At 43.2% G+C, this 24,536-nt stretch overlaps 1 protein-coding gene and 1 pseudogene across 1 annotated transcript in view; both read right to left on the bottom strand.

The window, feature by feature from the left end:
• Positions 1-1,109: 1,109 nt before the first annotated feature.
• LOC119964286 lies at positions 1,110-11,415 on the bottom strand (annotated as a pseudogene).
• LOC119964285 overlaps positions 11,190-24,536 on the bottom strand; it is a 67,633-nt gene continuing 54,286 nt past the window's right edge. Inside the window, 2 exon segments of the mRNA XM_038793561.1 lie at positions 11,190-14,007; positions 23,080-23,267. Of these exon segments, the coding sequence (XP_038649489.1) occupies positions 11,608-14,007; positions 23,080-23,267 (2,588 nt within the window). The 3' untranslated portion in view covers positions 11,190-11,607.

Here is a 24,536-nt window from a genome sequence, read left to right as displayed (position 1 = left end):
TTCCAGACCATATATAAGACTAAAAAGTGATAATCAAAATGTGTGCCAATGTGGGCACCAAGCAAAGCTTTATAAAGGTTCAGCATGTTTCCCCTGTTTGTTACACAATACCTCTATTTAGGGCGTTTACGATACCACGTAGTTTGCAAACCTCTCTCTCCAATTGCTCTGCGACCTGCAGAAAAAATGATGCACATGCACTCCGAGGGCCCACTATCCCCGCACACACTTTGGAGCAGTGCCATTAGGTTTAGGTTTACTCTTACTGTCACTCCTGTCAAAATGCATCATCTCGCACTTCCCATATAAAACTTTAATTGCCATCTGCTAGCCTATTCTGCTCGCCTGTCCATGTCAAGTTGCCTACCATCCTTATGCTTTGCCAATGCTGCAGGCTGGAACATCGGCAACGTTTAAAATTGTATACGGTATTTCACGATCTGAGCCATTGCATGTCGCGAGGAGCAGGGCTACAAGTCCTATAATCCGTATTTTACAAAATGGAGCAGCCTATTCTTAATTAGCTGAAGTCTCTCCAAATGCACGTTGAATTATTCCCTGATACTTGTTTCTAAAACCATTCCCACTGCTGGCTTTAACGTAACTGGCATAGTGTTGGGAATTTCTTTCCACCCCTTTTGAGACTAATTTCTACATTTTTACCTCACTAATCCTCCACACCTCCCTCGTATCTCGGGAAGATTGAAATTTTACTTCAAACCCCTCCGTTATCTCATCTCCATTTCCTCCACCAACCTAGGGTGCTCGTGGATGGACAAGATGGCCTATCTATCCTAAGATAGCCAGTTGTTCCAATATCTCTTCTCTTTAATTCTTAATTCTACCCATTGCTTCTATCTTTGTTTGTACAGATAGTTTGTCAGCTTTCGCACCTCAGCAAACAGCTATACGAATAACTCATTCATTATCATAGCCTTGATTTCACACGACCTGCATCGCACATACACTTTTTTGCTTTCGTCGTGGCACATGTTAAGATCTATGAAGCCAGGCTCCACTCTGGAGTCTCACCTGTACAATAGTAACACTAGCTCAGGTTTAACAACAAACAGTTGGGCATCTAGTCCACCTAATTTCCCCAAACCCTATCAAGCAATGCCTATTTTCCCATTCAAACAGTTAACATACTGAACAAGGAAGCTTCCCTTAACACATTTTCGAAATTGCTCCCCTTCCTTAATCTTGACAGTTGCCAGGTACTGAGCAGGGCCAAAGGAGTGTAGAAGAGTAGCAAATGTATCTGTTAATGAGATGAAGTTATTGGAAACGATTGCATGCATAGCGGACAGCAGAAGCAACAGAGTTTAGACAGAGGTGAACAATCATGCAATCACGCCTGCGAAATCCAGATGTGAACGGTAGCTCGTAGTTAAACGGGGAGCAGTAATAGTCAGCCTGATGGTCATTCCCATTCACAACGATCTCGGAAGTACAAAATAAAAGGCTTTTGCAACCATCTTCAGCAGAAGTGGCGGATATATCACCTATCTGGACCTGCACCTGAGGATCTCTCCTTTCCAGCCAACAATCTTCAGCACTTTTATTCAATCCACGTGATATCAAACAATATCTTCGCACAACGGATGGAGCAACAATTCGGGGCCCAGCGACAGGCTAGCTGTAATGCCAAAGTAAAATATTGGCAGAAACCCTAAAAGACAGAATAATCTCCAGGTCTGTCACGTGCACAATATGCGAAACAATTCCAATCTGCCCCGTTATCGTACCGCCAATAATCTCTGAAAAATCAGATAAGTAATTGAAGGTGTCATGGACACGGCTATCAAGCAGCATTTTCTCAGCAATGACCTGCTCATGCATGGTGGGTTTGGATTTCGAGACCTTGAGCTCCTTCGTCCAACAATGAACAAGACTCAAATTGCATAGGTAAGTGCATTTGCCCCTTGGTGAAAGGAAACACGTGACCGAATGTAACATAAAGTAAAATTGAAGTCATTTGCAACCCTAGCAAAAGCTCCACTTGTTGGAACCAGATCTCGCACAAAGAAGGAAGCTTGTGGCTGCAGAGGGCAGTTTCTCACAGCCCAGGGTGTGGTTGCAGATGTTCTTCGATGCACTGCCCTAGGTCCAACCGTGTTCAACCTCTTCATCAATAGTCCTCTCTACATCATAACATCAAAAGTTGGGATGCTCGCTGATCATTGTGCAGTCCTCATATCCATTCATAGCTCCTCAGATGCTGATACTGTTCATGTGCACATGCAGCAACAGACAGTCAATATTCAACTTTGGCCTCAAAAGTGGCAAGTGACATACTCACACCGTACAAGTGCAAGTCACAGAACATCACAATCTATGTATTGCGTTTAATCACATTATCTTCGCTCACTCCCCTACTATCAACGGGCCTGGGAGTCACCAAAGACGAGGTCAGTGAATGCACCAAAGGCATACATACTGTGCCTTTTGATTCTGGGAATTCTGCGATGAGAGATTATTCTCCAGCCTCTCCGAAGCCGTTCCACGTTTACAAGGTGCAAGTCACTTATATCTTTGGGTTGCAGGGCGAAACCCACGCAAACATGGGGAGAATGCGAAAACTCCATCCGGACATTTACCCACAACCGCGATCAAACCTTGGACCACGGTGCCGTGAGGGAGCAGTGCTACCCACTGTGCCAGCGTACTTACCCCTTGTGCAGATAATTAACAATATTTACAACCGTCTGAAATAGGAAATTCCTGCTCCGCTACATCTTAGATGGGCTACACCAGATTCTGAAAGGTGACCCCAACTCTAGATTTCCCCATGAGTGGAAGCATCCTCTCATCATCTACCCTGCCAAGCCTCCTTATGTGCTTTAATAAGTTAATTTATCTTTCCTCTGAACTGCAGTGAATATAATCCCAACCTGACCAACCTTCCATCACAAGGCAACGCGTCTATCCCAGGATTCAGTTAAGTGGAACTTCTCTGAAGTGTTTTCAATGCAAATGCATGCGTCACCTTGAATTACTGCAATTCGTGTGTTGTATATATATATCTGTAGTGCTGATAGGAACGGAACTTGAAGAGATTTCTTGGAGTTGCAGTCATCCAGACAAGAGGAGATGATCCCTTGGCACATCTGCCTTGTGTTTGTAGACGGTCGGCAGGTTTTGGGAAAGAGGTTACTGAGTTACTTGTCATTGAATTCCCAATCTCTAACCTGTTCTGTAGCCACAGCATTATTATGGCAGAAACAGCTCATTTTCTGGTCAATGGTGTCATGTGAGAGTATCTTTAAGAAATGGGTGTTTATAAATGGGTGTGTATATAAATATCTGTAGTGAGAGTACCTTTAAGAAATTGGTGTTTACTACTGCAGTGATACCAGAGAGTGGGTGGAGCTGGGCTGTCTGTACGCTTTTAACTTTATTTTTAGGCTGTTTGCTGCAGGGTGTGTTTTAGTTTCGTTTTCAGTGTTGGAGCTGAAGCTAGACAGAGCAGGTGTACTGTTGATGCTTCTGCCATGAAAAGACTATCTCTTGATCATTTGATGAATTCAAAATTGTTCTCAGTAGTGAATGTAAACCTAATGTGCTTCTACTAAAAGGCGTTTCTTTTGACTTCTGGATGTTGTTTGGGACGTTATTAAGGATTACTTAGTGTCATATTCTTTGGGGGTTGTATTTGAATTGATGATTGCTAAGATGTTCACTGTATGTTTTAAAAAGGTTAACTTGAGTTCATAGAATAAACATTGTTTTGTTTTAAGACATACGTTTCCTATTCTGCTATACCACACCTGTAGAGTGAGTCGTGTGCTCCTCATACCACAATCTATTAAAAGTTGTGGGTCAGGTGAACTCCATGATACACTTTGGGGTTCGTTAAACTCTGGCCCATAACAATGGTAAGCCCCAGAATGTTGCTGGTGGGTGATTTAGCGATGATAACATTGTCAAGGGAATGTCACGGGGAGTTGACTGGATTCACTCTTGTTGGCATGGCCATAGCATGCCATGACCGTGACACTTGTTAGGCGTATAGTTGACTTGCCACTTATCAGCCCACGCCCGAATGTTGTCCACGTTCTGCTTCATATGCAAACAGGCTACTTGAACATCCGAACAGTCACCAATCTTGCACAATCGTCATGAAATCATCTGTTAATATTTAGACTCCTGATCGTATGATGGAAGATATTTCCGGGCCCCTCAAATGTTGCTGTATCGAGAGCGCACATACATTGTTTTACTTCACTGGCTGATACCTATATGACTGAAGACTGAGATCTGTGAAGGTGGGGCACTTAGGTAAAGGCCCAGTAGAATTATCCCATTGAAAGCTCTGACAGAATACGATTGTGAATCCTTCAGTCTTGTCTTTTGCACGCATATGCTGGGTGTCACCATCATCGATGATGGGAATGCACATGCAACTTCGTCCTCCGACCCTTTGCGACTGAATGTAGCAGGACTGCAATGCTCTAATCTGATTTATTGCTTGTGGGATAATTTGTCATTCTATACAGCATGCCATTTCTGCCATTTCGTATATATATAGTCTTGCTCTGTAGCTTCACCAAGTTGGCACCTTATCTTTTAATATGCCCACGTTTCTACCTGGCATGCCTCATTGAACCAGTATTGCCCCTGCCTTTATTGTAATGTGGTGTCAGGGATATGTTGGGCCATGAGGTTATACATCGGGGTGAAGTACAATTCTGCTCCTTCTGGAGGCCCGAAGTGTTTCATTGATTCCCATTATCAGCATTTAAATTTGTTCTTAATCCATCAGATTTAGCAGGATATTGGTACCACATGACATGATGGAGGATGTTTGCAGTGTGAAGATGGGACCGTGTTTCCACAGGGCGTTCTGCGAACATTCCTACCAATATTGTCGTGAATATATGGACCTTCACACTGGTGGTTATTCAGGAAGAAGATGAGTAAAGTATTTCCTGCGTTTTGGCTCTCTCACCACTTACGAGGGGTCACGTCTGACGGCCATGTCCTTCAGAATGCAGTCAGCAACGTCAGCAATGGTACTACCGTCCAACACGAGGATGTTGAAGTTCCCCCACTCAGAGTTACATTCTGTGCCCTTGCTAACCTTAATGTGACTTCCGAGTGGTGCTCAGCATGGAGAGGTACTGAGTCATCAGCTGAGGAATTGATACAATGAAAACTTACGGAGTCTGAAGCCAATGATGAAGACTCTATAAATGCGAACAAACAAATCTTAATTGAGGAAGTACCACAGGGAACAAATAGGCCATATAGAAGCTACCTTCCATTTTAATTCCACACTGAGATCACTGCATTTCAATACTCATTGGATGGCACAGTGCAACAATGCCACCACGTACAGCAAATAAGGGTTAGAGACAACATTGTACCAGGGCTTCGTATTGTAACAGTAGTGGTGGGTCTGTACTTATAGTGGGAATGGACACATCCAGGGATAGTGATTGCGAAGCCTTGACATTGATGAAAGGTGTGATTCCTTTGATTAGGAAGATATATCAGGTTGTTATTTGCGTATTGTATGAGACTGCTCCCAATTATGACGCATTTTACCAGATATTAGTAACTTGACAGAGGCACCTGAGTTGGTTGTATCTTTTTCCTGTCCAGTACCTGAGTCAGCTTTTGGTTTCTATTCCAAATATATTCAACCTTTCTAAAGCAATTTGAATCAACTGAATGGTTAGCCAATATGAAAGGAATCAACATTTCTTTAGGTCTGGGGTCACATGGAGGCCAGACAGCATTCCTTCCCTACAAGGTATGAGTGAACCAGAGAAATCTTTACAACAATCTGGTAGTTTCCACATTAATTACATTAACTAAATTTGAATAACCCAGCGGGTAAGGTGGGATATGAACTCATGTGTTTGGGTCATTACTCCAGGCCCCTGGATCACTGGTCCAATAACATCATCATGATGCGACTGTTCCCATATCTATTCCGAATACTTATTCAAATGTCCACGTACCTAACACGTGGATAAAGATCAAGCTTGACGTTTTCATGCAAAATTAACATTAAACATATTATGCAAAGATTTCTCTTAGTATCTTGCATCAATCTCTGAGGGCCTGCCTATGTTAACCAAAGAGCATTTTAAACAACTGCACTGAGTTATGACCTAAGAGGCAACTAATGCTTTTAAGGAAAAAGGACAATTGAACACAACGCGTTTCATTATTCATTTATTCTCTTGTTCAGCTGTTCAGTTTTGTGGACGTCCTTGACTCCGGATTTATCGATATTCATTAGGTTGCATTGTAATAAAACATTGCATTCCTATTCAATTTCCCAAGGAAGAAGACAACTACATGTGACATATAGAACTAATTTATTCTGCCTCTGTTACAATAATAATAACATTACCTAACATTGCTTTTGAGGCAATTACGAAATGTATGGCTTCAAGAACAGAAAATTAGTCTTGGAAGATGACGGAGATAAACAAATAGAATCATGTTCAGGTTCAGCGTTGGGAACTATTTCTCAAGCGCCAGTAAAATTCAAAAGATATGTCTGCCCAGGTCCTTCATCACACGTAAACTTTGAATACTCCCGTCTTCAGCACCATAATGGGGAGTTGCTGTCATCGCCAATATTTCTGTCCTGTTTACGCTTGAGGCCAAGCAGGAAAATTATGCTCACAAGAAAAATTAAGGTGTTTGAACCTAAGGCGATAATTAAATAGAAATTTAAATCAGTCACATTTTCTGCATTTCTGACTAAGTTGCTAATTTCAGAGAATCTTTCAGTAATATTGGCCACGATGAAGAAATTGGGATAAGCGCCGTCTCGTACCTGATGGAGAGATGTGCGTTTTGACCAAAATCAGCATCAGTCGCGGTTATGTTGCTGACCAAATACCCCTGGCCCGCTGACTGAGGCACAATCTCCACCTCTGCTGATCCGTTCTGTGATGAAGGTGAAGCAATTACTGGAGCGTTGTCATTCTGATCCAGGGTGATCACATTCAATGTTGCGCTGCTCCTCAGAGGGGGGACGCAGCTGCCTGTAGTAAAAAGAGCGCGGCGCGTAAATGCCCCTATTATTGGCGTTAAAGCTGATGACAGAAGAGGAAGGCAGATCTTGGGTCATGCTCGCCATCATGGCATAGGAAACAAATGAATTCTGATTCCTGTCTGGATCCAGAGCAGTAGCCGCCAAAACTGAAGCACCAGGCGAATTGTTCTCCATCACATAGACAGTGTACAACATTTGAGTAAATCGGAGTACGCTATCATTTTGGTCAGAAATCGCAATCTGGATGGTTGTATTTGTTGATAGTGGAGGAGACCCTGAGTTCCTGGCGAAAATATGTATGTTGTACTTCAGACGGTTTCACGATCCAGCAAGTCGCCGGTGATTAATTTATAATGGTTACTGGAAGGTGTTTGAAGCTTGAAATGAATTTTATTTGTAATTTCACAGTGAACCTGTCCGTTTTCACCAGAATACTGGTCAATCACATTAATTAAAGATATCACAGTCCCTGGCGGAGCATCCTCGGAAACCGTGCTTGACATGGATGTCACCTTTATCTCGGGTGCTTTGGTGTTTACATCAATAAACATGATGAGGACTTTCGAATATCCCGCAATTGCAGGGGAAACATTGTCCACAGCTTGTATATCAAGTGAATAACTGTTTGTTTCTTCAAAATCGAGCGTTCATTCAACTCGAGTCTCCCCGTGTGTGCGTCCACTCTGAATAATTCGCGCAGTCTTTGCGAGGCACGTTTGGTGAAAGAATATGTTAGCTCAGTATTTGGACTATCGTCTAAATCATTAGCGCTGATCTCGATCACGAAGCTACCCCTGGGTGTGTTTTCTCTGACGCTGATCCGGTAAAGCGCACGGGCGAACACAGGCGGGTTATCGTTACTGTCCAGCACACTAATGAGAATCTGAACTGTACGGTAGAATTGTGGATAGCACAATCGCTTCACAGCGCCACGGTCCCAGGTTCGATTCCGGCTTGGGTCACTGTCTGTGCGGAGCCTGCACATCCTCCCCGTGTGTGCGTGGGTTTCCTCCGGGTGCTCCGGTTTCCTCCCACAGTCCAAAGATGTGCAAGTTAGGTGGATTGGACATGATAAATTGCCCTTCGTGTCCAAAATTGCCCTTTGTGTTGGGTGGGGTTACTGGGTTATGGGGATAGGATGGAGGTGTTAACCTTGGGTAGGGTGCTCATTCCAGGAGCCGGTGCAGACTCAATGGGCCGAATGGCCTCCTTCTGCACTGTAAATTCTATGGACCTGTGAGGGCTCCCACCATCACTCGCTGTCAACAGCAGCTGATGGGACGCCTGCTGCTCGCGGTCCAGAGGTTTTACCAACAGCAGTTCGGAAATTTCAACACCATCCTCCGTCGTTTGCATTTTTAGGCCAAAGTGCTCGTTGGGACTGATTGTGTAAACTGCAACTGTGTTTATTCCAAAGTCCGGATAGTGCGCACTCTCCAGCGGGAACCACACGCCTGGAGCAATTGATTCAGCCATTTGTATAAAAATGGCGTTATCCGCGAAACTGGGGGAATTGTCATTTATATCCAGGATTTCCACTTCACCGCGATACACCTCGAATGGATTTTCTATCACTATTTCGAAAGGAAGAATGCACGGAGTGACTGATCCACAGATATGCGCCCTGTCGATTCTTTAACGAATGGATACAACCCCATTATCCAAATTAACCTTCATGTACTGCCTTCCGTCATCAGCTGCCAGCCGCAATTTGCGAGCTGACAATTGTACGTTCAGTCCACAATCTCGATCAATGTGCCCAATAAAAGAGTCCAGGCCCAATTCCTCAGGAATGGAATTGGGATTGGAATGGAATAGAAGCCCATCGACACTATTCCCTTATCATCCATATGTTTATCCAATGACCATTTAAATGCCCTTAATGTTGGCGAGTCCACTACTGTTGCAGGCAGGGCATTCCACGCCCTTACTACTCTCTGAGTAAAGCGAATCTGTCCGGAAATCAGATCTGGCATACACCACAAAAAATAAAAATAAACGTTTTGCACAAGGAAGCGTTATTACTCTGTGAATTCGCCACTCTTCTGGAAGGACTCATTTTCCAAAACCAGGCCTGTCTGGGATTAAACTGCAGAAGCGGCTTACCACAAAATACGTCCACCAATATGTCAAAAGTCGAATTTGCAAAGTCGAAACTTTATTCTACTGAACTTCTCTCCACAGTCTGAAGACAGGCACTGATCGCTCGTCTCATTGATTCTGATATCTGTCCGTGGTGGGGGGAGTGACAATAGATCCAACACAGCATTTGAGTTTCTTATTGGTACACAACGACACAAGCAGTCCTCTTCAATAACTACACCATCAACTCTGAAAGCTAGACTGTTCGTGCAGCTGTTTAATATTGTACAACCACAAAGTGTAGTCAATAATAACATCAACTGTTCAGCTTGCTCTGAGAAAGTAATTGCAAGCTGGTTTGAGTGTACTTTAAGCTGAACTTTGAAACTCATAATCAGTTTAACATCAATGTGATGCAGTCAGCATGTCGGCGGCCCAACACATAGTGCAGGCGAACTTCTTGACTTCTGGCTGTAAAGATTTTGGAGTTTGTGAACTTCAGTTAAGTGAATTGTTAGCAAATAAAGTGCACATATTCCAAAATCACAAGCCTCTCAAGTCAAAAACAAGGATCTTTCTTGACTATTAGGATATGAATGTTTCCATATAATGGTGACCTCGTTATCCAAGAATCATGTTCAGAAATGTGGATTTCAATTTACAGATCATCTCATTAAAATGCAACATTTTTCCAAATTTGATGTTACTAATTATTGAGATTAAGATCAATCTAAGAAAAGACAAATTGGCAGTGGGGGTCGGCACAAAAAACTATTAACAAGGTTGTGAAACGTTCAAAGCTTTTGTTAGTTTGTCTTGCAGAGACAAACGGAATCTATAAAACAACGATATAATCCGATGAAAGAAAATTAAAGCCTGCTCCAGTCTATCACTGGCTAAATATCAGGGATATAAAAGCAATGTTAAGTTATATCTGCAAAAATGAAGTAATGTAAACTTGTAATGTGAAATAAAGTGAAACAGGATCTTGGAATACGAATTCATGTCGTAATGGGTCCTCCCCAAGATCCTTTACAATGCAACGTTACATTTGATTGTGCAGCCCTCATTTGCTGGAATAGTAAATGGCAAATACTATACTGTGCAATTAATACACACAGTAACGTAACACTGTATTCCATCCTAAACCCTATATTACGGTACATAACGTTTGTTCTCCAATGCCACCAATTTCAAATAAATTAGCCTTGGTCCTGAGGCAAGGGAGGATTGAAATGCTTCTGGAACAACATAGAACATAGAACATTACAGCGCAGTACAGGCCCTTCGGCCCTCGATGTTGCGCCGACCTGTCAATCCCACCTACACTATTCCCTTATCATCCATATGTTTATCCAATTACCATTTAAATGCCCTTAATGTTGGCGAGTCCACTACTGTTGCAGGCAGGGAATTCCACGCCCTTACTACTCTCTGTGTAAAGAACCTACCTCTGACATCTGTTCTATATCTATCTCCCCTCAATTTAAAGCTATGTCCCCTCGTGCTGGACATCACCATCCGAGGAAAAACGCTCTCACTGTCCACCCTATCTAATCCTCTGATCATCTTGTATGCCTCAATTAAGTCACCTCTTAACCTTCTTCTCTCTAACGAAAACAGCCTCAAGTCCCTCAGCCTTTCCTCATACTATCGTCCCTCCATACTAGGCAACATCCTGGTAAATCTTCTCTGCATCCTTTCCAATGCTTCCACATCCTTCCTATAATGCGGCGACCAGAACTGCACGCAATACTCCAAATGCGGCCGCACCAGAGTTCTGTACAGCTTGCTCTGAGAAAGTCATTGTACTTCTTGTACAGCAAAAAGTCACTCTTGCATGATTCTGGGGACAGACTATATAACCATATATGGGATGGGGAATGTTTGAGCAGAGTAATTTGAAGATGTTGGCACCAATCTCAGAGTAAAGGCACCATTCATACCTTCTGGTTTGCAGCAATATATTGTGGAGTTGGAGTCTTCAGCAACCTTGCTTCCCTGTTTGAATTTGATGCCAAAACACGAAAATGATGATTCCAAAAAATACAACCAATGTTGATACCAAAGCAACAATCAAATATGGAATGACATATAAACCATGTTTATTATTCCTGCCCAGGTTATTATTATCAAACCATTTTTAAATAACATTTCCCAACATTGAAAAGTGAATGTAACTGTGCAAGAGAATCATGGCTGTCCATTGACCTTCAGCAAGATCACGAGAGTGTGTTTGGTGGTATCGTGCTACACAATCACTCGCCTGTCGACTTTCCTTCCCAGTTAACAGATGCAACTTTCACACTCATCGCTGTAGTTTCATGGAGCCTTTTTATTTTACACAATATCTTTTGATTAACAGCACTGTCAGCTGCATGACAAGAACCATCCTTTAATTCTGTAAAGAGAACCAGGACGGGAAGGAGTTTAAATAATTCAAGCGGCAGAGATGAGAAGGCCGTTAATTTCACCCTGCTTTAATGTTGTCAATTCTTTAGAATTTAACAAAGGTTCTGATTCATGGGCGGTGTGTAAGCCTTCAAAAACAGAAAATCGCTCTTAACTGATTCGGGAGACAGACAAACTGAATAATGATGCGGGTCCGGGATTCGAATAATTTCTCCAGCCCTAGTATCATTTAAAGATTCTTTCAGTGTAGGTCTCAGGTTAAAGGCAGTATTAGAATTGTCCAGTCCATAGCAACGACTACGGGAGTTGTAGTCTTGAGGAGAATTTCTGTCCTGTTTACACTTGATGCCAATCAGAAAAATTATGGTTACAAGAAATATGAAGGAAGTTGAACCTAAAATGACAATTAAATAAAGATTTGTATCAGAGACATATTCAGGATTTGTCACTAAGTTACTACTTTCGGAGAACATTTCAGTAACATTGCCCGAGATTGAAAAGTGGATAGTAGCCGTGGTGGAGAGACTCGGCTCTCCATTATCCTTCACCAAGATCACAAGACTCTGAGTGGGAGAATCCTGCTCTAAAATTCCTCGGGCTGTTCTGATTTCTCCAGAGTTAAGCCCCACGATGAACAGATTGGGATCAGTGGCTTTCAGCACCTGAAAGAGGAGCCGTGCGTTCTGCCCAGAATCAGCATCAGTTGCGATTATCTTGGTGACCAAGTACCCCTGGCCCGCTGACAGAGGCACAATCTCCACTCCTGCTGATCCGCTCTGTGCTGAAGGTGAAACAATTACCGGAGCGTTGTCATTCTGATCCAGGATGATCACATTCAATGTTGCACTGCTGCTCAGAGGGGGAATGCCAGCGTCGCGGGCTTGGACTTGAATCTGGAAGTTTTTCTCTCGCTCGTAGTCAAAGGTGCGCAGCGCGTAAAATGTCCCGCTCATCGAATTTAAATTGAGATAAGTCGACAATGGTAAATCTTGAATAAGGTTATCTGTGAAAGCGTAAGAGACGTTGGAATTCTGACCCTGGTCAGGATCGAAAGCAGTAACTGCGAAAATAGAAGCACCGGGAGCGTTGTTCTCCATCACATACACAGTGTCCATGGTTCGAGCAAACCTTGGGGCGTTATCGTTTATATCAGACACCGATATTTGAATGGTTTTATTTGTTGAGAGCGGAGGAGACCCTGAGTCCCTGGCTATAATAACTATGTTGTGCAGAGGGGTGGTTTCACGGTCCAACATGGCACTGGTTATCAATTTGTAATGACCACTCGAAGATGTCTGAAGTTTAAAGGGGACGTTCTTAGGGATGTCGCAGTGCACCTGTCCGTTTCTTCCAGAATCTCGATCAATTACATTAATCAGAGCTGTTACAGTCCCGGCAGCAGCATCTTCAGGGACCATGCTAGCAATGGACTTGAGTAATATCTCAGGGGCGTTGTCATTGACATCGATCACCTTAATCAGTATTTTGGAATGTCCTGCAATTGCCGGTGAACCATTATCTGCAGCCTGAATATCAAGTGAATAATTATCACCATCTTCAAAATCTATTATGTCCTGAACACGAATCTCACCTGTTCGTGGATCCAAAATAAACAGTTCCTGCATTTTCTGTGAAACACGGTTGCTGAAATAATAAGTTACCTGACCGTTCGAACCTTCGTCTGGATCAGTGGCATGGACTGAAATTACCAAGGTACCTCTGGGTGAGTTTTCTACCAGGCTGACCTTGTAGGCCTTACTTTCGAACGCAGGAGCATTATCGTTGCTGTCCAGCACAGTGATGAGAATCCGAGCGGTCCCAGATCTGGAAGGATTCCCTCCGTCAGTGGCCGTCAGCATCAGCTGAAAGGATGACTGCCGTTCGCGGTCTAACGGTTTCTCCAATAACAGCTCGACAATTTTAGTACCGTCTTCTGCAGTATCCACTTTTAGACCGAAGTGCTTGTTGGGGCTGATATTGTAAACGGTGACTGCATTCGATCCCACGTCTGGGTCGACAGCGCTCTCTAGCGGAAATCGAGAGTCTAGCGCCATGTTTTCGGCCATTTGTAAGAGAATGACATTCTCCGGGAAACTGGGTGAATTATCATTTATATCAAGAATCTCCACTTCACCGCGGTACATCTCCAACGGGTCTTCCACGAAAATTTCGAAAGAAATAACACAAGCTGGCATCTGCCCGCACAGCCGTTCCCTATCTATCCTTTCGTTCGCAAATATAATGCCGGTATCTAAATTCACCTCCAAACATTGCATTTCGTCAGCAGCAATCAGTCGGAATTTTCGAGCTGACAGCCTCCGAATGTTCAATCCCAAATCTTCGGCGACATTCCCAATAAATGCACCCGACTCTAATTCTTCGCGAATAAAATAGTGGATATTTCCGAAAACCAGATCCGATACAAGAAGAAGGAAAATAACGTGCAATGATCGGAAGTTTAATGCGTTGGTTATCAGTGCCTCTGCCATTGCCTGTTATATTTGGAGACGTGCAAAAATAAATCGGCAGTCTACAGAGGTCAAGCGCTGCCCGATGGCATAATCCACAAAATACCTCAATATGAGAATGCCTAGCGAATTGGCAGAGGCCTTTGCACAAAATGAACGCAGGCAACGATTGTCTTTCTGTTCTGGTTCTGTGCCGGAGGAGGAGCAATAGATCTCTGCTTGCATTTGAGATCCTCATTGGGCCGCAGCGACACAATGAATCCCTGCCCACCACTACACCAGTTTTTTCTTAAAGCGGCACTGCTCGTGATGTGAGGGCCTTCGATCACGGATCCTATTAAGAGTGCACAACCGTAATACGAACACGCCGGCATAAATTTCCTCCCAGCAGCCTTTCTCCTTCAATGCAATTAAATGATAATCTGTAATCTTTGCATTCAAGCCATCACAGCATTTTAATGTTAGTTCGGAAACAGTATCTTCTGTCGAATTAAATTCATCTTTTACCAAAGAGGCATAGGCAACATACGTGAAGTATGTCATTCCAATTCGGTTTATCTGACTAGCTAGCTAGCTTCTAGCTGCAGCAACCTTAGTGGAAATATAAACAGGGGAGAAATTAGAAAACTGAAATACAAGAAAAAAATTAAACCATTAAAATAAATGGCGATGCATCTGCAAAAATTTATATAAAAGAGCATTGAATCATCACTATGCCTGTGCAAGTCAGTTGTGCAAGCATGAATATTTGAAAAATATGTCTTCTTGATCAATCCTAAAAATACTGAGTTAAGAAACCATTACATTCTACCTCGGAGTTTAGCTCGGACTTCCTAATTTATTGATCAGAATGCTGTTTGTTCTTCGTGAAATATGATTTTCGATGTTGGTGAACGTGTGATTGGCAGATGTTTGCCACATTACACTTGACATTATTTTGACTATCATGTTAATCAAATCGTTCTCGGCTGGTCGGAGCCGACAGTTAATTTTTACAGAGGAATTTTCTGATCGTGTTCAGTATTTAGGAACTATTGTAGGCGATCATATTTTGTTGATTCTGGATATGTTTATGCCCAATCACAGCCACGAGAATCATACACTATCATTAAGTAGAGGGAAACGCGCGTAGGCATAACGAGAATGAAATACCAGGAATGATAACGGAAATGCAATTCCAGCGTCCAAAATTGTTGGATTAGATATTTGAAAAGACAATATTAACCCATATTAAACCGGCACTGAAATGTAAACTAACAAAAAAATAATTTGAAGGAGAGTCAACAACTTATTCCATCCAGAAAAGCAGGATCGGTTTATTGTTGGTTAACTGGACCTTGAAACTGGAAGTTGGATTGCCAATGAAATTTCAAGCTTCACTCACACTGCTGTAAATTAACCTGGCGTCACGATCACCAAATTGTTACTTGATGAAATCATTTCTGCTCAGAGTCCTGAACCTATTCACTATGATGCAAATCTCTGTCGCCCTCTGTACTTGGGTGGTTTGAGTAAAATCATCCTCTACGTTTGTAAATGTTGTTTTCCCTCATTGTACCTTTCTCCATGCAATGTGAACTGTCAGCTTCAGTAATTATCAGTTTCACAGTTTTCACATTGCCAGACTAGGGATCAACACTTCTAGCAGCAATCATCAAATGTTTTGTACACTCGAGCAATGTTCTATTATTGACGACTCAAAGGGAGACATAACGTTGTGCAACACGAATAAGATAACATGACCACAAAGGAACTAATCAGCTGAATGCTCAGCGAACCATCAAGTAAAATACAGCTAAATTGCAAGTTATGAATCGTGCTTTCTGACAGTGTATTGTAAACATTTTCATAATCTCAGAGCCTTAGCTATTCTGCTTCAGCGCCATTAGCGTGATTTTAGGCCAATTGATTTTACAATGCAGCGAATCAGAGGCTACACAGCAAATTTAAAACCTTCAGCTTTCTTCTGACGAAAATACCGCAGCGTTTTGTTAATTTTTTAAAACTTAGTTTAGTGGGGGTATGTCTTTTCTCTTTTCTGGCGTTCAGTTTTAGACCCAGATTTAAGATCAGATTAACGTCAGTTCTGGACAATAAGGCAACCTGGGTACAGTTTACGAACAGGACGGTGTCAGTCACAATGTTGGGGGTTTATCAGAGGCCCTGGAACTGCCAGCGAGAGATAGAGGAGCAGATAGGAAGAAAGATTTTGAAGATGTGCAAAAATAACATGGTTGTTGTGGGAGGGGACTTTAACGTCCGCTGTATTGACTGGGATTCACTTGGTGCTGGGCGCTCGGATGAGGCAGAGTTTGTAAGGTGTATTCTGGAAGGCTTCTTGATGCAATATGTAGATCGACCAACTCGAGAAGGGACACTACTGGACCTGGTGTTGGGGAATGAGCTTGGACGGATGGTTGTCGTTTCAGTAGGGGAACATTTTGGGAGTAGTGACCACAATCCGTAAGTTTTAGGGTACTTTTGTAGAGGAATGAGGGTAACTCTCGGGATCAGATGCAAAACTAGGAAAAGGCAAATTACGATAACATTAGACAGGAATTGAAGAATTTGTACTGGGTGCTGCTGCAAGAGGGTAAATCAACATCGGCCAGGTGGGAGTCTTTCAAGCAGCAGTTGTTTGGAAATCACGTTCCTGAGAGAACAAAGGATACGAATGAGAAGTTTAGGGAGCCGTGGATAATGAACCGCATCAAAAAGAAAAAGGGGACTATTGTACGGTCTAGAATAGTTGGGACAGTCAAAATCCTTAAGGAGTACAAAGAAAGTGGGAAGGTACTTGAGCAGAAAATTAGGAGGGCTCAGAGTCATGAAACGTCCATGGCAAGATCGATTAAGGTGATTCCAAAAGAGTTTTATTCATATGTAAAACGCAAAAGTGTGGCCAGAAAAGGATTGAACCACTTAAGGCCAGTGGGGGGGGGGGGGGGGGGATCTATGTATTGAGCCAGAAGAAATCGGCGAGGTAGTAAATGTGTACTTTGCATTAATGTTCACCAAAGGAAAGTACTTCGTGGAAGCTGATATTTGGGTATGGTGTGTGGATAGTCTGGGTCATGTTGACATCACAAAAGAGGACGTATTCGGTGTTTTAAAATAGATTAAGATAGATAGGTCTCCCGGGCCAGATGGGATTTACCCCAGAATACTGAAGGAAGCAAGGGTGGATATCGCTGGGTCCTTGACTGACATCTTTGTATCATTATTGGCTGCATGATAAATTGCAGAGGACTGGAGAATAGCTAATGCGGTGCCACTGTTTATGAAAGGTTGCAGGAATAATCCAGGAAACTATAGGCGGGGCGCCTCAGGTCGGTACTACCTAAATTAATGTAGCGCATTCACAGGGACAGCGTTTGGAAACGAATGGACTCATCACCGACAAACAGTATGGTTTTGTGAAGGAGAGGTCGTTCCTGACTAACTTAATCGAGTATTTTGAGGAGGTGACAAAGATGATTGATGAGGGGAGGATGGTGGACGTTGTTTACATCGTCTTCAGTAAAACCTTTGATAACGTGCCTCGTGGCAGAAAGGTACAAAGGAGGAAGTCACACGGGATTAGAGGTTAGATGGCAAGATGGATACAGAACTGGTGCCGTTTCAGAAGGCACAGGGTTGCATTAGAAGGGTGTTATTCTGACTGTAAAGTTGTGACTAGTGGTGTTCCACAGTGATCGGTGCTGTGCCTCTGTTCATTGTAGTATGCATGAACAATTTGGAAGAAAGTATAATTGGCCTGATTAGTGAATTCGCCGATAACACCATGATTGCTAGATTGGCAGATGGTGTTGTGGATTGTCAAAGGATATAGCAGGACATAGATACGTTGGAGAAACAGGGAGGGAAATGGCAAATGGATTTTAATCCGGACAAATGTGATGTTATGCATTTTGGTACATAAGAACATAAGAACTAGGAGCAGGAGTAGGCCATCTGGCGCTTCGAGCCTGCTCCGCCATTCAATTAGATCATGGCTGATCTTTTGCGGACTCAGCTACACTTTCCCGCTGAACACCATAAACCTTTAATCTTCAATAAATATCTATCTTTATCTTGAAAACATTTAATGAATTAGCCTCAACTGCTTCACTGGGCAGGGAATTACATAGATTCACAACCCTTTGAGTGAAGAAGTTCCTCCTAAGCGCAGTCCTAAATCTGTGATGTGGTAGGCATCACAGAGACATGGTTGCAGGGGGTTCAGGATTGGCAGTTAAACATCCAGGGATTTACAACCTATCGAAAAGACAGAGAGGTGGGTAGAGGGGGCCGGGTTGCCTTGTTAATTAGAAATGAAATTAAATCAATAGCACTAAACGACATAGGGTCAGACGATGTGGAGTCTGTGTGGGTAGAGTTGAGGAACCACAAAGGCAAAAAAACCATAATGGGAGTTATGTACAGGCCTCCTGACAGTGGTCAGGATCAGGGGCACAAAATGCACCACGAAATAGAAAGGGCATGTCAGAAAGGCAAGGTCACAATGATCATGGGGGACTTCAATATGCAGGTGGACTGGGTAAATAATGTTGCCAGTGGACCCAAAGAAAGGGAATTCATTGAATGTTTACAGGATGGCTTTTTGGAACAGCTTGTGATGGAGCCCACGAGGGAACAGGCTATTCTGGACTTAGTGTTATGTAATGAGCCAGAATTGATAAAAGATCTTAAAGTAAGTGAACACTTAGGAAGCAGTGATCATAATATGGTAGAATTCAGTCTGCAATTTGAAAGAAGGAAGGTAGAATCAGATGTAAAGGTTTTACAGTTAAATAAAGGTAATTACAGGCGCATGAGGGAGGAACTGACGAAAATCGACTGGAAGCAGAGCCTAGTGGGAAAGACAGTAGAACAGCAATGGCAGGAGTTTCTGGGAGTAATTGAGGACACAGTGCAGAGGTTCATCCCAAATAAAAGAAAGGTTATCAGAGGGAGGATTAGGCAGCCATGGCTGACAAAGGAAGTCAGGGAATGCATCAAGGCAAAAGAGAGAGCCTATAATGTGGCAAAGAGTAGTGGGAAGTCAGAAGATTGGGAAGGCTACAAAAACAGAGGATAACAAAGAGAGAAATAAGGAAGGAGAGGATCAAATATGAAGGTAGGCTAGCCAGTAACATTAGGAATGATAGTAAAAGTTTCTTTAAATACATTAAAAACAAACGGGAGGCAAAAGTAGACATTGGGCCGCTCCAAAATGACGCTGGTAATCTAGTGATGGGAGACAAGGAAATAGCTGAGGAACTTAATAAGTACTTTGCGTCAGTCTTCACAGTAGAAGACATGAGTAATATCCCAACAATTCAGGAAAGTCAGGGGGCAGAGTTGAATACGGTTGCCATCACAAAGGAGAAGGTGCTAGAGAAACTAAAAGGTCTGAAAATTGATAAATCTCTGGGCCCAGATGGGCTACATCCTAGAGTTCTAAAGGAGATAGCTGAAGAAATAGTGGAGGCGTTAGTTATGATCTTTCAAAACTCACTGGAATCAGGGAAAGTCCCAGAGGATTGGAAAATCGCTGTTGTAACCCCCCTGTTGAAGAAGGGAACAAAAAAAAGATGGACAATTATAGGCCAATTAGCCTAACCTCGGTTGTTGGCAAAATTCTAGAATCCATCGTTAAGGATGAGATTTCTAAATTCTTGGAAGTGCAGTGTCGGATTAGGACAACTCAGCATGGATTTAGTAAGGGGAGGTCGTGCCTGACAAACCTGTTAGAGTTCTTTGAAGAGATAACAAATAGGTTAGACCAAGGAGAGCCAATGGATGTTATCTATCTTGACTTCCAAAAGGCCTTTGACAAGGTGCCTCACGGGAGACTGCTGAGTAAAATAAGGGCCCATGGTATTCGAGGCAAGGTACTAACATGGATTGACGATTGGCTGTCAGACAGAAGGCAGAGAGTTGGGATAAAAGGTTCTTTTTCGGAATGGCAACCGGAGACAAGTGGTGTCCCGCAGGGTTCAGTGTTGGGGCCACAGCTGTTCTCTTTCTTTATTAACGATCTAGATGACGGGACTGGGGATTCTGGCCAAGTTTGCCGATGATACAAAGATAGGTGGAGGGGCAGGTAGTATTGAAGAGGTGGGGAGGCTGCAGAAAGATTTAGACAGTTTAGGAGAATGGTCCAAGAAGTGGCTGATGAAATTCAACGTGGGCAAGTGCGAGGTCTTGCACTTTGGAAAAAAGAATAGAGGCATGGACTATTTTCTAAACGGTGACAAAATTCATAATGCTAAAGTGCAAAGGGACTTGGGAGTCCTAGTCCAGGATTCTCTAAAGGCAAACTTGCAGGTTGAGTCCGTAATTAAGAAAGCAAATGTAATGTTGCCATTTATCTCAAGAGGCTTGGAATATAAAAGCAGGGATGTACTTCTGAGGCTTTATAAAGCACTAGTTAGGCCCCATTTAGAATACTGTGAGCAATTTTGGGCCCCGCACCTCAGGAAGGACATACTGGCACTGGAGCGGGTCCAGCAGAGATTCACACGGATGATCCCAGGAATGGTAGGCCTAACATACGATGAACGTCTGAGGATCGTGGGATTGTATTCATTGGAGTTTAGGAGGTTGAGGGGAGATCTAATAGAAACTTACAAGATAATGAATGGCTTGGATAGGATGGACGTAGGGAAGTTGTTTCCATTAGCAGGGGAGATTAGGACGCGGGGGCACAGCCTTAGAATAAAAGGGAGTCACTTTAGAACAGAGATGAGGAGAAATTTCTTCAGCCAGAGAGTGGTAGGTCTGTGGAATTCATTGCCACAGAGGGCGGTGGAGGCCGGGACATTGAGTGTCTTTAAGACAGAAATTGATAAATTCCTGATTTCTCAAGGAATTAAGGGCTATGGGGAGAGAGCGGGTAAATGGAGTTGAAATCAACCATGATTGAATGGTGGAGTGGACTCGATGGGCCGAATGGCCTTACTTCCGCTCCTATGTCTTATGGTCTTATGGTCTTACTTCCCCTTTTTTGAGCCTATGCCACCTAGTTCTGCTTTCACCCGCCAGTGGAAAGAACCTCTGCACATTTATCCTGTCTATTCCATTCATAAATTTATATGTTTCTATAAGATCAACCACCCCACCCCGCGTCCTTCTAAATTGAAACAGTACAGCCCCACACTACTCAAACTCTCCTCGGAATCCAACGCCCACAACACTGAGATTAACTGACTGAATCTCCTCTGTGCACCCTCCAGCGCCAGTACGTCCTTTCTCGGGCAAGGAGACAAACAGTGAACACAATACTCCATGTGTGGCCTCACTAACACCTTATACAGTTGCAGTATAACCCCCATAGTCTTAAATTCAATCGCTCTACCAACGAAGGACCAAATTCCATTCGTATTCTTAATCACCTGTTGCACCTGTAAACAAAACTTTTGCGACTCGTGTACTGGGACACCTAGGTCGCTCTCCGCAGCAGGATTTTTAAATACTTTATCATTTAAATAATAATCCCTTTTGCTGTTATTCCTACCAAAATGGATAACCTCACATTTGACAACATTGTATTCCATCTGCCAGAACATATCCCATTCACTTAAACTCTGCAAATCCATCTGCAGACTTCCAGCATCCTCTGCACTTTTTGCTTTCCCACTCATCTTCTTGTCGTCTGCAAACTTGGACACATTGCACTTGGTTCCCAACTCCAAATCATCTCTGTAAAGTATGAACAATTATGGGCCCAACACTGATCCCTGTGGGACACCACTAGCTCCTGATTGCCAAACAGAAAAACAGCCATTAATCCCCACTCTTTCCTTTCTAAGAATGAACCAATTTTCTATCTATGCTACTACCTTACCCTGAACGCCATGCATCTTTATCTTTTACAGCAGCCTCTGTTGCTCGTTGTGATCTCTCTTTAATTAGCTCTGTTTATGGTAATTAATATGGTCGCCTTCCTTAATTCTAATTACGTTTGCTCAAGAGTCGCCAGGTATCTTTCGATACCACCCGAGGTTCAGAACCGAATACTGATCAAAGACTCGGTACACAAGTTAGTAAGTTCGAAATCAATGCTCATTTATTTACACACACAGTCAATTATACTCATGCACAAACTCTACCAACTAAACTATCACTACTACTAAAGCCTATACTTAGCTTCGGGCAGCCACTCAGTCAGGGGAACAATTGCCGTTGTACGGTTCTGAGGCTGCTGGGGTCGAGCTGGTACGGAATAGTAGATAGGAGCGTCTATCTCGTAGCATGCATTGACTTTGGACTTAATTGTTCTGCTATGCAGGCCTCTCATCGCTGAGATCCAAAGCCAAGAAGAACGATTCTCTCTTGGGGGCTTCTTCTTATACCCAAAGGGGGCTTCACGTGCTTTTGGGCGGTGCTTGAACTTGGTCCCAATTAATTGGACCGTATCCTAACCATTGGTATCAATTTCCTCCAATAAAGGGATGGCTGCCCTGATTGCCGGGCTGGCCCTAGGTGACCGTGGGCCTGCTTTGCTCTAGTCTCCCCTGGCGCCGGGGTGTCTGCTTTAGTATCGTTTACCTAAATGTCACTCTTTTGTCCATGGAAATGGCTCATTAGAATTGTAATGGCTTTGCAGTATCGGTCTTGTCTGAGAGCTGCAACTCCAATCAACAGACAAACCTTGCACCTGATTTTTCTCATCATTGTCCATTTTTCCCTTCATTCTTTGCAAAGTCTCCATTTTGTAATCGGGACGTGGCCACCCCAGGTCGCTACAACTTTTGTGTGGCACCTTGTCAAAAGCTTTATGGAAATCCAGATACACCACAACCACTGGCTCCCCGTTGTCTACCGCGCTGGTAATGTCCTCAAACAATTCCACTAAATTAGTTAGGCATGACCTGCCCTTTATGAACCCATGCTGCATCTGTTCAATGGAAAAATTCCCATTGAGATGCGTAGTTATTTCTTCCTTGACGGTAGATTCGAGCATCTTGCCTACTACCGAAGTTAAGCAAATTGGCCTATAATTACCCGCTTTCTGCCTACCTCCTTTTTTAAACAGTGGTGTCACATTTGCTAATTTCCAATCCACCGGGACACCCCGCAGTCGAGTGAATTTTGGTTCATCATGAGTACATTTGCAATTTCCCGAGCCATCTCATTTAGTACACTGGGATGCATTCCATCAGGGCCGGGAAACTTGTCAGTCTTAAGCCCCATTAGCCTGCACATCACTACGTCCTTAGTGATAACAATCGTCTCTAGGTCCTCACTTGCCATAGCCTCACTTCCACCAGTCACTGGCCTGTTATTTGTGTCGTCCACTGTGAAGAGCGACCCAAAAAACCTGTTCAGTTCCTCAGCCATTTCCTCATTTCCCATTATCAAATCTCCCTTATCATCCTCTAAAGGACCAATGTTTTGGCCGAACATGGAGGACAAATGTACATTAAATGGCAAAACACTTAGGAATATAGCAAGTCAGAGATATCAGGGCGTGCAAGTCCACGGATCTTTGAAAGTGGCAACACAAGTGGACAAGGTAATCAAGAAAGCATTAGGGTTGCTTGCCTTCATTGGACGGGACATCGAGTATAAAAACTGTCAAGTCATGCTACAGTTGTATCGAATCTCAGTAAGGCCGCACTTGGACTATTGCACACAATTCAGGTCGCCACATTGCCAGAAGGATGTGGAGGATTTGGCGAGGGTGAATAGGAGGTTAACCTTGATGTTGTCTGGTGTGGACGGTGTTAGATATGCGGATAATCTGAATGGACTCGTGCTCTTTTCATTAGAACAAGGGAGGTAGAGGGACGACCTGATAGAGGTCAACAAGATTAAGCGAGACATGGATCGAGTGGGTGGTCAGGCTCTCTTTCCCAGGGTGCAGGCTTTTTCGCAGCGGGTGGTGAGTGCCTGGAGCTCGCTGCCAGGGGAGGCTGTGGAAGCAGATCCCTTAATGGCGTTCAGAAGGCATCTCGACAAATGCATGGATAGGATGGGTAGAGGGGAAACGGCACCGTGAACCGTTGAGGGTTTTGGTCAAGCGTGGTATCATGACCTGTACAGGCTTGGAGGACTGAATGCCCTGTTCAAGTGCTGTGGTGCTATTTGTTCTTTGTAATCAAACTACTTGAGAGCAGTACTTCAAAAAATGTTGAATTTGTTTGATAACTAAAGGCGGGAGGAGACTGATGTGGAGCATTAAAACCCTCGTGGACCTACTTGGCCGAAAGCAGTGCTTTTGTGTTCAGGATTCTTTGTAAAATATGTAATTCTGTGTAACCTATGCTTTCAGACAATATCAGCGTACTTACAGAAATGGTGGTGAATCATATACCTCTAATAGACCTTTTGTCAACTCTCACTTCTTATTGAGCTTATTATATTGGAGTCTGCAGGATCCGACAATGTGTAATAGTTTATCACCCTGATCTGCTATCTTTTGGAAGTACTTTTACCGTATTTTCGCGTCATTGTAAAAGACACTTCTGCAGAGCATCTCTGTGGAAGTCAGCACAAGAATCCGTTGGGCAAGCTATAAAAAATAAAGCTCACCCATTACCCTTTTCGATTTTATGAGGGGATAT

This window comes from Scyliorhinus canicula, chromosome 4 (genome assembly GCF_902713615.1).
Source record: "Scyliorhinus canicula chromosome 4, sScyCan1.1, whole genome shotgun sequence".
In the NCBI taxonomy this organism is placed as follows: Eukaryota; Metazoa; Chordata; class Chondrichthyes; order Carcharhiniformes; family Scyliorhinidae; genus Scyliorhinus; species Scyliorhinus canicula.
The sequence above is the reverse complement of the archived record's forward strand: the minus strand, read 5'-3'. Positions and strand labels throughout refer to the sequence as shown.